The 14,751-nt window shown below is 38.7% G+C and overlaps 1 protein-coding gene across 3 annotated transcripts in view; it reads left to right on the top strand.

Moving 5' to 3' along the window:
- The first annotated feature begins 258 nt into the window (after nt 1–258).
- Nucleotides 259–14,751, top strand: part of LOC306860711 (PHD finger protein 20-like) — a 28,567-nt gene continuing 14,074 nt past the window's right edge. For 2 of the 3 annotated variants that reach the window (XM_079402547.1, XM_079402546.1), the window contains exons 1-10: nt 259–402; nt 6,419–6,526; nt 6,791–6,962; nt 7,073–7,157; nt 8,882–8,955; nt 9,042–9,516; nt 10,835–10,936; nt 11,034–11,159; nt 13,014–13,079; nt 13,171–13,419. In XM_079402547.1, the coding sequence (XP_079258673.1) occupies nt 6,444–6,526; nt 6,791–6,962; nt 7,073–7,157; nt 8,882–8,955; nt 9,042–9,516; nt 10,835–10,936; nt 11,034–11,159; nt 13,014–13,079; nt 13,171–13,419 (1,432 nt within the window). In that variant the 5' untranslated portion in view covers nt 259–402; nt 6,419–6,443. The remainder of the gene's footprint in view (nt 403–6,418; nt 6,527–6,790; nt 6,963–7,072; nt 7,158–8,881; nt 8,956–9,041; nt 9,517–10,834; nt 10,937–11,033; nt 11,160–13,013; nt 13,080–13,170; nt 13,420–14,751) is intronic. The other variant, XM_079402548.1, reaches the window with a different exon arrangement.

Below are 14,751 nucleotides of genomic sequence, written 5' to 3'. Positions count from 1 at the left end.
TGAGATGTCTCGTGATTAGAGTACAAATTAATTATTTTTATTATTGAACGCATTATGTAACTCGTGTCAGGGAAGACAACGGTCTTTGACTAATAACAGCGACTGAGCGACAGCTATCTTTAGAGAACAAGCTACAAAACTGCTCTGAACTTCACATAACTTACAAGAATACAGCTTCTGTACTAACTGCAGGCGTCACCGCAGGAAAATCTCCATCAAATGTGGAGAAAACGTGGAGCAAGCGCGCATGCGCAGACAGACTCCACCTCGCGGACACCGGCCTTGCTGCACGCGCCGGAGAAAACAAACTGCGTGGATGCGCTCAAAGCATGCGACTAAAGCACTCTTCACGCATTTGGACTTGCTTTCTTCGGTGTCGGAGTACATTTATCAGCAATAAAGGTAAACAGCGCTGTGATTACATATCGCAAAATACTAAGTAGCTGTCTTGGACGTTTTATTTGCTGTAATTGTGAAATTTATTGAGATGATGCTGTTAAAACGAAACTTGCCTCCATGCATGTGTTACCTTGTTTGATGCTAATGGGACCCATGGAAGTGATTTTGTCAAATAGTGCATTACTGGAATGTGTCGGCAGCTCCGGTCAGGCTCATTAAGCAGATCGCAATAAATGCGCGTTTAGGCTTTTAAAATATCAGGGGGACTTGTGTTCGCCTCGTAATGACGGTAGTCCCATGCAGCGAGGAGTAGGCCGAGCGGAGGCCGCGGAGCGTCAGAGTTTGAATGACAGATGCGGGAGCCAATCAGAACGCTGGAGGTCGTGTCAGTCAGGGCTCTGACCCAATCAAATGGTTTGCTGTTGTTGCGCATCGTTGTCGGCAACTGAACAATGTAATGTCAAAACAGCAATTTAAGATGTCAGGCGAATTACTTAAACTTTATTTTGAGGGCCTGACTCGTTGTGTAATGCAGTTCGTATCGCGTAGCGGGTTTGTTCGCCTGCTGTTTTAAGCTAAACACAGCGGCGAGCGTCAAGTTCGCAGACAACGTTGCACCCACGTTTTCTTCTCATGCGAAGTGGAGGAAAAGTCAAACGCCTGAATTCTTTGATATTTGCGTTGATATTTCCCTCCTTGTACCCAAAAGACGTTTATGTTCAGTCACTGTACTGATCGCGACTTATGACACAACGTTACATGTAAAGATGAGCCGCTGATATGTAAACAACGAGGAGGAAACGTATTGCGCGCCATTTGCGTCAGGCAGCGCTCGAGCGACCGTTGGTTTGTGAATGCATTGATTTAACCAAATGTGCCGGTTTCCCGCGATTATGACGTATTTAAAATGTATGCTCCCTGTAGGAACGTGTCCGGAGACCGGCGCTTGCGCGCGCTGCGCGTTGGTTTAAGCGCGCGAGAGTCTGTTATGAAACGTGTTTGTGTGTGTGTGTGAGTGAGAGTGACGACACCGCGCGATCTCATGTGATCATGATGAAGATCATTAATGATGAAGAACGGCGGATTTTAGTGCGAATCATGTCAGTCTTTCCTGGGTAATCATCCTGGATCTGTGTATTTAATGTATACTGTATGTGTATTTATATATACATAATAAACACAGTACACGCTTATTATGTTAACAAAAACCTTTATTTTGGATGCGATCAGTCGTTTGACAGCACTAATAATAATACAGTTATACAATGACAAATGTAACAGGTAATGTCAAAATATGAGGCCATATTACAAGAGTATGCTGTTAGTTTGAATGAGGAGGTTAATGAATGTGGTGAATTTGAGTCGGTGCACTTGAATATCTTCTGTTTGTCCCTCTCCTTATTTTTACATCTCCTATCCGCTTCTGTGGTCAGTTTTCTGTGGTTATTGTGTGTATGACAGGTTTGTTTATGACTTGTTGTAATGTGTAGTTTTGTGATGATTTAATGATCAGTTCTTCATGAGTGAGCTCAATGGACAGTCAGTAATCGTTTAGACCCATCATTAGGAGGTCTGTGCATAATTACTGTTTAAGAATCCTTCTGCCTTTCAGGGGTTGTATGATTTATGAATTATTGTTTTAAAACCATGTTTTGTATTGTGTGGTTTTGATCAACAAACTAAAAAAAAAAAAACATATTCAGGGTTGCTTCAGATCGATCGCTGTTAAGAATCGGCTGATAATCACTTCCAGTGAGTTGTTGTGTTTTGTTTTTTGAGCATGACATAAATCACGTTGAAGCAAAATATTTGTGCATGCTGTAAACAAACCAGCCTGAGAGATGTGGTAAATAAAATTGCATATTGCTCTTTTGTTGGCTTTGATTGCGTCTATTGTCCTCATTTGTAAGTCACTTTGGATAAAAGTAGGGGTGCTCCGATTGATCGGGTACCAATAATTATCGGCCGATAATCGCTTTGGGATGTTTGATCGGTGGTCTCTAAAAGGCCGATCTCATAAACCGATCTCTAGCTGATGACACGCGTGCCGTGAGAGGTTTGGCACGACATGCAGCAGCACAGTCTCAAGCCAAGTTCACACTACAGGACTTTACACGTCGGCCGATCGCTGTGCTGTTCAGACTACATGACTTGATTGTCTGTCTTTTAGTCGTTGTGGTGTTCACACTACTTGACTCTTATGTAAATAATCCGCAGCCAGGGGTTACACATTACAGGAGCTGACAACAACTCTGTCACCCAACGACTCCATTCGGTCCCTAAACCACGTTTTGTCATGAAAAAAAAACGTTCGCAAAGAGCTTGATTGACAGGCGATCTGACCAATCAGATATTATGTGCTGAGGGTTAAGCTGTGCCTTTGTTGGCTGCCACGGTAACAATAAGTTAAGGTATTCCTTTAAAGTACTTATTTTGTGTACCAGAAAATCTGTCATGTCCCGCGCTGTATGCATTTCTTGCAGCGCTTAAGTTAAATACTGAGTGTTAAATAATAAAATGTTAAAACGTGTGCTCTTATCATTCTGTGGACAAAATCCCGTGAACTTCGCCCCGAATGGGAGCTTTATATACACTTGCGCTCATCTGTTTTCAGTGCAGCTAACCTCGCGTCGCTTCATGTCATCTTCACACTCATTAAAATGGTGAAATTAAACACTTTCTGATGTTTATTCATGTTCATTTCGTGCATTAAGTACATATGAAAAGACGATCGGTTCACGTGTTTGAACTGAGGAATACATTGAAGAGCCACAAAAAGGTATTTATTGTTTGAATTTCTTTACAAAAAAAGCTGCGAGTCCTGAGACCTTGTTTCACATCAGCAGTAACCTGCTCGGTCATCTCTGTCGGTGTGTGGTCAGTTTCCTGTGTGAACATGATGTGTAGTGTGTGAGTGTTTGTCGGTCATGGCAACAGTAACTATTGGTGGTTAATAAAAAATATAGCAGCCAAAAGCCTGTGAAAGACGCTTATGTGCAAAAATAAAAGCCTAACTTTTCTTTAAGCGACGTTGCTGCTGTTGTTTTCTTCCGGTGACCTCAACCCATGCCTTCATTGGCTGTAGCTCGGCAGACCGGTCCAGATATTTGGCATGCTAGATATTTGTTTGGCGTCAGCGAGCCTCTTTGATGCATCGTTGTGTAGTTCACACATAAAGATTGCAGAGCGCCGATCACCTGCTGATTTTACCCCGATTACTGCCTGACCTGTCGGCTACCTCGTTAACTTGCAAATTGGGCTTGAAATCCTGTAGTGTGAACTAGCCTTCAGTTTCTGTCTGGCACGGGTGAAATAATTATATTGCTGAAGGTGAGGTACAATTCATATTTATTCATTAAATAACATATAAAGTAATTTGAAACTTTCTGTGAGACATTATTTCATAAACAGCCTGTGTGAATCACCGCGTGCACTTTATCTATAAACGCGCTACACGCTGCATAGTTGACACAGGAATCGTCACTTGCACAATAGAGGCAGTGTCGCATCGTTACTAAAGTTTATAAATTGCTTTTCTTGTTAATTCTTGCCAGTGTTTAACCATTCAGCGCTCGCAGCGTGCACAGCCTACATAATGCATGTAACGATTACCGGTTTGACGATAAATCATGATAAAATTCCCCACGGTTAGTATTACCGTTTCATATTTTAATTATCATTAAAACGTATTCGATTACCACGATTTGAACAACTCACAATAAATAAATACTGTCCAGCATAAAGCGCAGTTTTAAGTAATAGTCTCACATGCGCACAGCAGCAGAGTGGTTTCGTTTCGAGGGAAAATAGAGCAGAGAAACTGTGAGGTTTTAAAAGACTGCTGAGGGAATTATGCAAATGAATTTATGAATGCATTAATTATATCAATGTACCTCTGAAGGATCTGAATGTCTTCAGAAACGATTCGATGGCATTTTGTTTTCATCTTCGCTCCATGTAATACCTAAAGGAGGTGTTCTTAGTCGCAATACTGCTTTATTCACGGAGGTTACTGGAAACAGCTGTATTCAGCTTGTCCATAAGCGCCACCTAGTGCCAGAGAGTGGATTTACAGAGACTTATATTTACATTCAGCCTGTGTGCAGTTTCTGTCTGGCCAAAAACGGACCGAATTTGCATGCCCTGCTGTAAATGTTGACCGGTTGATGAAAAACAAGCTTATGTGGATTCTACACATTTAAACAATTCAGATAAGTTATCTATAATTATTTTTGGGGCAGATAAAATACATATAATCATTTTATTAATTATCATTTTGACTTAATCCTTTTCTTTATTTAAAGGCTGAAATGTGAGGTTTACATTTTTATGAAACGTTTTTTCAAAGCTTTATTTGAACATTACATTATTTATTTGAACATGCTATTAAACTTGTCAAGTTGTCATTTAATTGGTCATCATTTGTAATGTTATTGTTTTAGTAATTATGCAAACAAAAAGTCATTTTATTTGTTGTTTGTTGATTTTTAAGTATAAAACTTGGTGGAGTGATTTATGTGTCGGTACTTTTTGAATATCTCCAGCACATTTTAACAATACCGTGATAATACTGATAACCGTGATCATTTTGGTCACTATAATCGTGATAAGAAATTTTCATACGGTTACATCCCTAATGCCAGGTTCATTACTCCATTTGCAGTGCGTACAGTATGGTGTGTATTTTTCCGCGCTCATCATGTTAACGGATCAGAGCGTTAACACTGCACGTAGTTGCGGTCCGGCAGTGCATTCAGCAGCGATCGTCTCCGCACCGAGTCGATCTTTGCTGTACTGCACGCACTGAATTAAAGTGACAGCGCATTGTTTGCGGGAAATATGAATATGGATTGACATGAAAATGTAGTAATTACACTAAATGCATATCATTAAAGTCTACTCTGTTTCAGAGTCATCACATATGGCTTTTTGGCTAGGTTTAAAGGAAAAGAGCACTTTTAGATAAACAAGGCAATAATAGATGGCACTCATGGAGGTATGGAAAGCAAAGTTCTTTATAAACCGCAGGATTGCTTGTAATAAAGATTTAAATGCAAAAGTAAATTCAGTCGAGCTGACTGTTTCTGCCAGTCATAAGTTAATTTAGAATGTTAGTGATGACATCAGAAAAGTAGTTTAAATGTTTTGCCACTTGCTTGAACAACTTAATATATAAATCTAGAAGTAGCCTAAATGCAAAAGTAAAAAGCATTGAATAATGTGTTTCTTATATTTATTGCATTTAAACACGTCTATAAAGATTGTATTACTGTAAAAGAAAAAATAATCACAATGCAAAAGCATTTTCAGTAACAAGGTTTGGATTTGAAATCACAATAATGGATAAATGTGTTTGTGGTAAACAGATGGATCATTAGTGGACTCCTGTGTGAAATCAGGCTTGTGCTGTGTGTAAGCTTTTCTGCAACAATTGCATGATTGTAAAAACAAAAATGCACTGGATGATCAAACATTTAGCTTGGTGAGATAAATGTATATTTTTGAAAATGTCTAAAAAATGCCCTCAAATTAAAAAATCCTCCCTCACAAGAGTCACTTAAGAGAGGAATTCCCCCCACTTTCAGAAATGAAATTCAGGCACTGAATAAATGTCTAAAAATACTGATTGGAGTATCACTATAAATAATTCTACATGATGAAAAGTTTGCTTTAATAAGATCGGTATCGTGATCGGCCTCAAAAATCCTGATCGGAGCACCCCTAGATAAAAGCGTCTGCTAAAAGTTCATTGAAATAATTTTTTTTAGGACATTTAGAAAGAGTAGATAACCAATGCACAGCTGAAATCTGGCACTAATGAAAATTTGTATTGGGAAAAAGATAAGCTTTGAAATAATCAGCTTTGAAAAGTCTAATCAAATTGTTGGGGAAAAGTGCTGGAAAAGGTCTCTATGTAGTATACTGTTTATTTATGAGCACCTTGGTTAGGTTGTGCCGTCCTTGGTATCCGTAGCATCCTTTACCTCTGACCCCATGATGTGTTTCTCTGGTTTGATAGGTTGGTGTGTGAGTGTGTGACCAGCATGACAAAGAGCCCTCCTCACAGGCGTGGGATCGCGTTCGAGGTGGGAGCGCAGCTGGAGGCGAGGGACAGTCTGAAGAACTGGTCAGTGTCTTTCCTCTGCTTCCGTTCTTCCATCCGTTCATTCACTCGTTCTGATTGAAATTCAGATGCTTCACTGGTGCTGATGCTGCTAGTTCTGTTGCATTCCAATATTTCTGAAAAAGTTCTAAATTTAGCATTTTAAGTCCTATTCCACAAATTTAGTTTTTATTTATTTATTTATTTATTCTCCCCTCAAACATTTTTCAACCTTTAGAGACCCAGATGTAATCTGTAACTAAACTGAAATAACTTTTGTGTTGACAGGTATGCAGCTAGCATTGAGAAGATCGACTATGAAGACGAGAAGGTTTTGATTCACTACAGGCAGTGGAGTCACCGTTATGATGAATGGTTTGACTGGAGCAGTCCATACCTCAGACCCGTGGAACGAATCCAGCTGAGGAAACAAGGTCTCCCTGTAAGGCAGAGCGCTCCAGTAAGCACTTCCTGTCAAACTGTGCTGAGTCACTCACAGTCTGCATGGGCAAAGTTGTACTCTGACTCATAATGTTGCAAGATTATATATAGATATGTTTCTTTTCTCAGGGCTTTCATGTCAACCAGAAAGTTCTTGCCAGCTGGTCAGACTGTCGGTACTACCCTGCTAAGATCCTGTCCCGGGATAAAGATGGTGTGTTCTTGCAACACTCACATCATTAATGCTCAGTTTATCTTCTGAATGGTCCAGAGTAAACTGGTAGCCGAAACATAGTGTATCATTGTTTTTGGCTGATGTTAAAATATAAATAAATAATAATACTATAGATGATATTATATTATTAAATATAATAATTATTGTATATAATTTCTTTAAAAAAAATACACAGGTGCATCTAAAAAAATTAGAATATCGTGAAAAAGTTCTTTTTTTTGTAACTTATATCAAAAAGTGAAACTTTCATATATTTTAGATTCATTACATGTAAAGTAAAACATTTCAAAAGTTTTTTTGTTTTAATTTTGATGATTAGAGCTTACAGCTCATGAAAGTCATGTACTACATTTAAGCCATATTAAGTGTTTATGATTTTCTACGGGATGAAAACGCTTAACGAGAAACTTTGCGCATTGCGTTCATATTCTGCTGTTCTGTAGCCACAGATTTGCGGGTCTTGTCTTTTTCTCCTACAGTTGACTTGCAGGACCCTGTTCGTTATTGTACTAAATTAGTTTTAATCGTTTAACCACCACAGTGTCTTGTCCCCATTGGCAACGCACACGATTCGTGTCGAAAGCAAGTGACGTCGCAGGTAGCAGAGAGTGCAAGCGGCGATTGCAAGTAACATTGTAATTTAGTTTCTTTTTTCTTGTCTACACCACCTAGCTACTGTTGTAAAATGTTGAGAGATTCAAACAAAAACATAATCAATAAATAGAACAAAATAAAAAAGACTCGGAAGCGTAAGTGTCTGAGAGTGCAAGTGCAAGTCTGCAGCCAGACCCTTCTCAATAAAGCCGATTTAAACACTGTCAGTGCATCAAGAGTCACAACACACAGACGTCTTCAGGAGAAGGGCTACCAAGCCACTTCTGAACCAGAAGCATCTTTCCTGGGCTAAGGAGAAAAAGTACTGTTAATTGACTGTTGCTCAGTGGTCAGAAGTCCTCTTTTCAGATAAATTATAATTTTGCAATTAATTTGGAAATGAAGGTCTGGAGTCTGGAGGAAGACTGGAGAGGCACAGAATCCAAGCTGCTTGAAGTCCAGTGTGAAGTTTCCGAAGTCAGTGATGATTTGGGGTGTCGTGACGTCTGCTGGTGTTGGTCCACTGTGTCTTATCAAGTCCAAAGTCAATGTTGCCGTCTACCAGGAGATTTTTATGCTTCCATCTGCTGACAAGCTTTATGAAGATGCTGATTTGCTTTTCCAGCAGGACCACAGTGCCAAAACCACTTCCGGCACAAAAGTGCTTTACTGACCATGATATTACTGTGCTTGATTGGCCAGCCAACATGTCTGACCTGAACCCCATATGGAATCTATGGTATATTTTCAAGAGCAAGATGAGAAACAGTCGATCCAACAATACAGACGAGCTGAAGGCTCAATAGTGCCTCAGCAGAGCCACAGGCTGATCGCTTCCATGCCATTCCTCACTGATGCTGGAGTTTGTGCTAAAGGAGCCCTGACCAAGTATTGAGTGCATAAATGAACATACTTTAAAGAACTTTTCTGTTTGGCAAATCCATTTTTTTTTTTTTTATTGATCTTGAGAAATAATCTAATATTTTGAGATACTGGATTTTTGAATTTCATGAGCTGTAAGATCTAATCATCAAAATAAAAAATAAAACGTTTAAAACATTATGAAAGTGTTGAGCATTACAAATGGCTGTGCTTCTGTGGTGTCTCAGGTTTCTACACAGTAAAGTTTTTTGATGGAGTCATAAAGAGAGTGAAGGGGATTAAGGTGAAGCCAATCCGCAAGGTACGAGAAATGATTGCCTCGGCTCTAATAATTATTAAACAGGGTCCGTTAAAATACAGGATTAATGAGTTTGTCTTTATCTACAGAGCTCTGATGACAAGACGAATCGGCAGACTCGAAAGCGGGGCGATCAGAACGGGAAAAAATGGAAGGCCAAGGAGAACGGCAACAGCAGAAGTAACGGCTCGAGACACAGCACATCTGACCAGGATGGGGAGAGCGAATCGGAGGAGGATGAAGACGACGCCACAGTGATGGATGAGTCCAGAGCTCTCCAGAATGGTGGAGAGAGCGAAAGCACAGCAGCTCAGATATTGAACGAGTCGGAGCCGAGTTCTGCTGAGCACAGCGAAAAACAGCCCAGTGAAGAAAACAAGACAGAACCGCTTGAGAATGGAGAAACGAACAAACCAGAGGAGAAAGAGATGAATGGAGAACAGGAGGAGTCCCAAGCACTTCAAAGTGGCATTGACCAGAATGACGGAGACAAGAAAGAGAAGGAAGAAGCAACAGATGAAAGCCCCAGTCTGCCCAGAAGGACACAGAGTAAGGTGGCAGATGGTGAGTTTGGTTTGGAGGAACATGGTGGTGTATCATCTGAATATTTGATTTGGTTGTGATTCAATTCCAACAGCTAGATTCAACCTCACACACACTGCAACGGACAGCATTTGCTGAGTTGCAAATAGAGAGACCGTATCAAGAGAGGAGATGGACCACTTGAATAAATATGAATGGGATGCTTCATTTGATATCTGTAGGACAGGGAGTCCTGCCTTTCAGTTAAAAGAGCAAATTGCTTTGTTGATTAGAAAATGTCAGTTTTTGTTTACACCAGAACATGCATGTCTGTTGTTGTCAGTTTATTGCTGATTTGACATGGAGATTTGGTCGTTAATGAGGTTACAAAAGATTTCTATTTCAAATAAATGCTGTTCTTTTGAACTTTCTATTTATCAAAGAATCCTTAAAAGAATGTAACGTAGTTTCCATCAAAAAGCAGAACAGCTGTTTTCATCATTGACAATAATAAGAAATGTTTCTTGAGCAGCAAATCAGTATATTAGAATGATTTCTGAAGGATCATGTGACAATGAAGACTGGAGTAATGATGCTGAAAATTCAGCTTTGCATCACAGAAATAAATTACATTTTAAAATGTTTAAATGGAAAACAGTTATTTTAAATTGTAATAATATTTATAATGTTACAGTTATATATTTGGTCAAATAAATGCAGCCTTAGTGAGCATTAGAGACTTAAAGGTGCTGTATGTAAGTTTTTGACTCTACTAAAGCATAAAAATACCATAATATGTTTGCAGATATTTAAGAAACATGCTAAGTTAACATGCTTGTTTATCTGAAAAACAATGCTACAGTCAGTTATTCTTCTTTGAAAATGTGTGTTACGGCCTGGAATGTCAGTCTTTGTTTTGGTTTGTGAAACCCGCCCACTTCCAGTTTACCCAATTGGATTTCGGGCATCCCGAATACAGCGTATTTAATTTTATTCATCGAATAAATCGTGTGCATCAAGTCTGAGGAAGAAAAAACCCTCTCCAATATTTTGAATTTGGACTGCAATACCTAGTTTAAACACTAAGTGTCAATTCTACATACAGCACCTTTAATACAAAAACATTTTAAAAAATCTGACTGAGTTTACCAATATCATCCAACAGAAAATAACTGATATCAAAATGACCACTAAGTTACTTATCTTTGCTGGTGGCAATGCATTTTTAACCATGTCAAGAGTACTTAGTAGTTTGGTCATTTGTTCCAGTGAAGACTGAAAGTAAAGAATTGTTGGGTGATGTACTCGTGTATTAGACTTGGACTTGATGATTCAATTTCTTGGCTTGTGTCTCTTACAGGAAAAGATGTGGAAAAGTCCAACGGTCCAGAACTGAGGAAGAGACGTGCATCAACAGGACAGTTGCCACCGTCCAAAAGGAGCAGAGCCAATTCAAGCACAGGTTCACTCTCTTTTACTATCATTCATTTTTGTTGTTCTTTATACTAGCTGGTGATTAAACCAACTGACAGGACATTGTGCCTCTGATCCCCTCATAGACAGAAACAGTCGATCCCAAATCATACCGGACTCTGTCCCGGAGACATCAGAAAGTAAGGATGGCTCAACCAGTCCTGCAGAAAATGCAGCACCCAAAGAGGAGGCAGGATCCACACCTGATCTCGGTAAACATCCTCGTGTTTCAGTTTGATAATCAAATGTGTTTGCTTAGACTTAGGGCTGCCACTAATGACTTTTATTTCGATTAATCTATCGACTAATTTATCGATTAATCTAAACCATTAATTTCCCACAAAAAAATCAACAGTTTTACTTAAGAATATTTTTTGAAATCCAAATGTCTGTGAAATCCTTTTTTAAAGCATAAGTAAAGTCCAACATAGAGTGCAAGAAGCAAGCGTCCATCTCAGAGTCCAAATCACTGAAATCAGTTCAGTATTATAGTGTAACAATGACAACATATCCACGTGTTCTAGTCTAATAATAATACAATTATAGTCAAAAAATACTTTTTAAAGGAGTATTTACCAGAAATAATATTTACCTGAATTTATTTAGGTGAAAAATGTAAATTATATTTATAATATAATGTAAATATTGTATTATAGAAATACAATATTTCTGAAAAAAAAAAAAAAAAATCCTTTTTAAAATATAAAATCAATTATTTGGAGATGCTTTTTATTATTAAAATTTAATGGAAGCATTAAAATGGAATCCAGAAAATAATGGAAAACAGAATTTGGTACAGATAAAACTGTAAAAATGTATTAATTAGACAGGCTTTTTGATTAATAAAATTTAATTTAACCATTAAAACAGAGTATAGACAAATGAAAATGGAAACAACTGAATTTGGAAATAAAACTGATTTCATAGGGCCCTATAATTATACAAAAAAAAATTTGTGGTAATAAAAATGGATGTAAGTGCACAATAGCTTTTAAAATGACTTAAAATACGTATATAATAGCAATGATGCAATAATAATTAGTTCAAATAAAGTATCAAAAGCAAGAAATCATATGTTTTTATTGAACAAAACTGTTAAAATACATAATGTATTATAAACAATAGAGCTAATGTAGATAACGCATAACAACAAAGGCCTGCAGGGGCGCCAGCGGCCTGATGATTGTTTTTACGCATTACTGCGTGATCTAATCTTTGTTTAATATTGACCAAGCACCATTTAATTCAAATGTCCTCTTAATCTTTCATATTTGGCCATTTCTTTAGGACAGAAATGCTACAGCTGCTGTAATTAAATGAATATGTGGACATCAAACCGTGTAAACTCAGAGTGAGGGTTTGAGCTTTTATTTTGAAACCGCGATGTATTCTCCTGTGTTTGTGTAGATTTATAAATGATTTACCTCACAAATCTGATGAAATGGCGCACGTTGCGTTCCCAGATGAAGGTTATAATAAACCCAAACTCACAACAACATGCAGAGATGAGTTTGAGATGCTCCACATGTAAATGATAACAGTTTCTGCTGAACTACTGTGACCGGAGCCGCGGTGAGACGCAGGTGCTTAACCTACACGCATGTTAATAATTAAAGCGCATACTGTATTAGAACTGTATCGCATATAATTATTTAATTAAATCATAGCGTTTGTGAATTCACAATTATGCTTAATTATGATTTTTAAATGGGTTTAATATATCATGCAGCCTTGGATAATATTTAGTTTAATAATGTGTTTTATGGATTCTTGTCCGTGAAATGCGCCACTTCCCGTATTTTTCCAGTTAGTCGACGCGAGCAAAATGAAGTCGACGATTTTTAAAATCGACCAGTCGACTAAAATCGATGAATCGCGACAGCCCTACTTGGACTGAATCATTATTACTATTTCTCATGCTAAGCATGAGGGATTTGGTATTGCATAGTTATTGTTGCATAGTCAAGCTATTGTGGCAGTGAAATTTGCACGAGGCACCACTCACATTTTCTTTAGAATTTTGAATTAACAAGATTTGTGTGCTAACTGATGCATTGGTTTCTCAGCTGCAGCAGTCAAACAGCCGCAAACAATCCACCTTCCAACCACAAACAAGTATAGCAGAGAACCATGTGAGTACACAACCCTTGCTTTCACTCACTCTCTCCGATACAATATAAAAACCTGCTGGCGTGTGACCTCATTGCCCTTTTCCTCCCTCAGTGTACAGGGTCATCAAAAACCAGCCGCCCCCTATCCTGTCCATTGAGCTGGACCACAACCTGTTCAAATGCAAGATTGCAGGCTGCCTCAAGTCTTTCCGCAAGGCGTCTCTGCTGCACTACCACATGAAGTACTATCATGCACAGAGCGACCCAAGCCCCCCTCGCTGCGTCCAGACACGCTCCTCAGAGAAACAGAACCACAGCCAGGAGACTCCTCGCAGGCGCCGTACCATCTCGTCTTCCCACCGTTAGTGCACACTTTATCTATTAGTATTTACTTTAGCTGTTTGTGTGGGTTTTTGTTTTTAACGTGCCCCTATAATGCTCATTTACAAGTTCATCACCTTGCTAGGAGGCATTTACATGATTTAAAGTTAAAAAACACATAATATTTCTCATACTGTACATCATTGCAGCACCTATTTTCACCCTCTGCCTCAAACGCTCTGTTTTAGTTCCAGTCTCTTTAAAGTGTCATGAAACCCCGCTGTTTCAGCACTGGTCTTTCACACCTTGGATCTGAAAAAGTCTCCAGAAATGAGTGTGTAAAACTGTTGAAAAGTGGGAGTGTAGAGGGTGGGAAGAGGGGAAAAAAAACAATAAAGCACAGACCTACAACACACTCATTATACAGACAAATGAATATTAAAATATCTTTCAAACAGAAAGAATAAAGAGTTACTTTCTGTTTACTATTCTTTGAGTTTTCGGTCTGTATCACAACAATCCGTCGTGATGGCGTTCATGGTCAGATGAGCCGCAGCTGCCGCTGTATCAGAGTATGCCCTTATTTGTGCATCTTTTATTTGAAGAAGACATGATATGAGCGTGTGCTGGTTCATGTTTGGAGCACGGGAGAATATGAACAATGTTTACATAAAACATGAAACACGCTTGCTCCGGTCCAGATAGGAACTGTGATCCGTGCAGCAAGTGTTATTAAACCCATCGCGGCGTTCTGCGCAGAAACCGCTCTGTTGTTACGGTCATGTTTACAGAAATGAAGTGACAGTGCGAAGCTCTTTCATGAGATTTGAATTCTCCGATGTAAGACAACCTCATGCATAATACAGCGCAGTGATTGGATCATAAGAGCCCATGATTGTCATGAATAATACTGAAAAAAGCTCAGAAAACTGATGGCGTAGACTTGTACTTTCCAGCCACGGCAGCCAATCACCGCTTCAGATTAATGCATATACGTCACTTTTCGTGACGTAGGCTCAACTTTGCTTTTTGAATGAAATGGCTTCAAAAAATGAAGAAATAACCACTTTTACCTTAATAGACATAATGAGTGTTAAAGTTGTTTTTACTTTTTTGTGCAACCTGTTCAAATATGTTAACATCTCAAAAAATGTGTTTTAGGGTTTCATGACACTTTAAAGCCAGCTTTTCCAAAAAGCCCAGTCTGTGATGCATGACAATTATGTACTAAAAATGTAAAAGTTTGAATTTTTTGAAAAGTTTAGTGTATGGACAACAACATTCTCAAAGCGTTTCCGGTCCACACAAATCCGTGAAAATGACTGAAAACGTATTATTCATGCCACGTCAGTAGTTGATGTCACTTTGTAAA

This window comes from Barbus barbus, assembly GCF_936440315.1.
Source record: "Barbus barbus genome assembly, chromosome: 41".
NCBI classification, from domain to species: domain Eukaryota; kingdom Metazoa; phylum Chordata; class Actinopteri; order Cypriniformes; family Cyprinidae; genus Barbus; species Barbus barbus.
The sequence above is the reverse complement of the archived record's forward strand: the minus strand, read 5'-3'. Positions and strand labels throughout refer to the sequence as shown.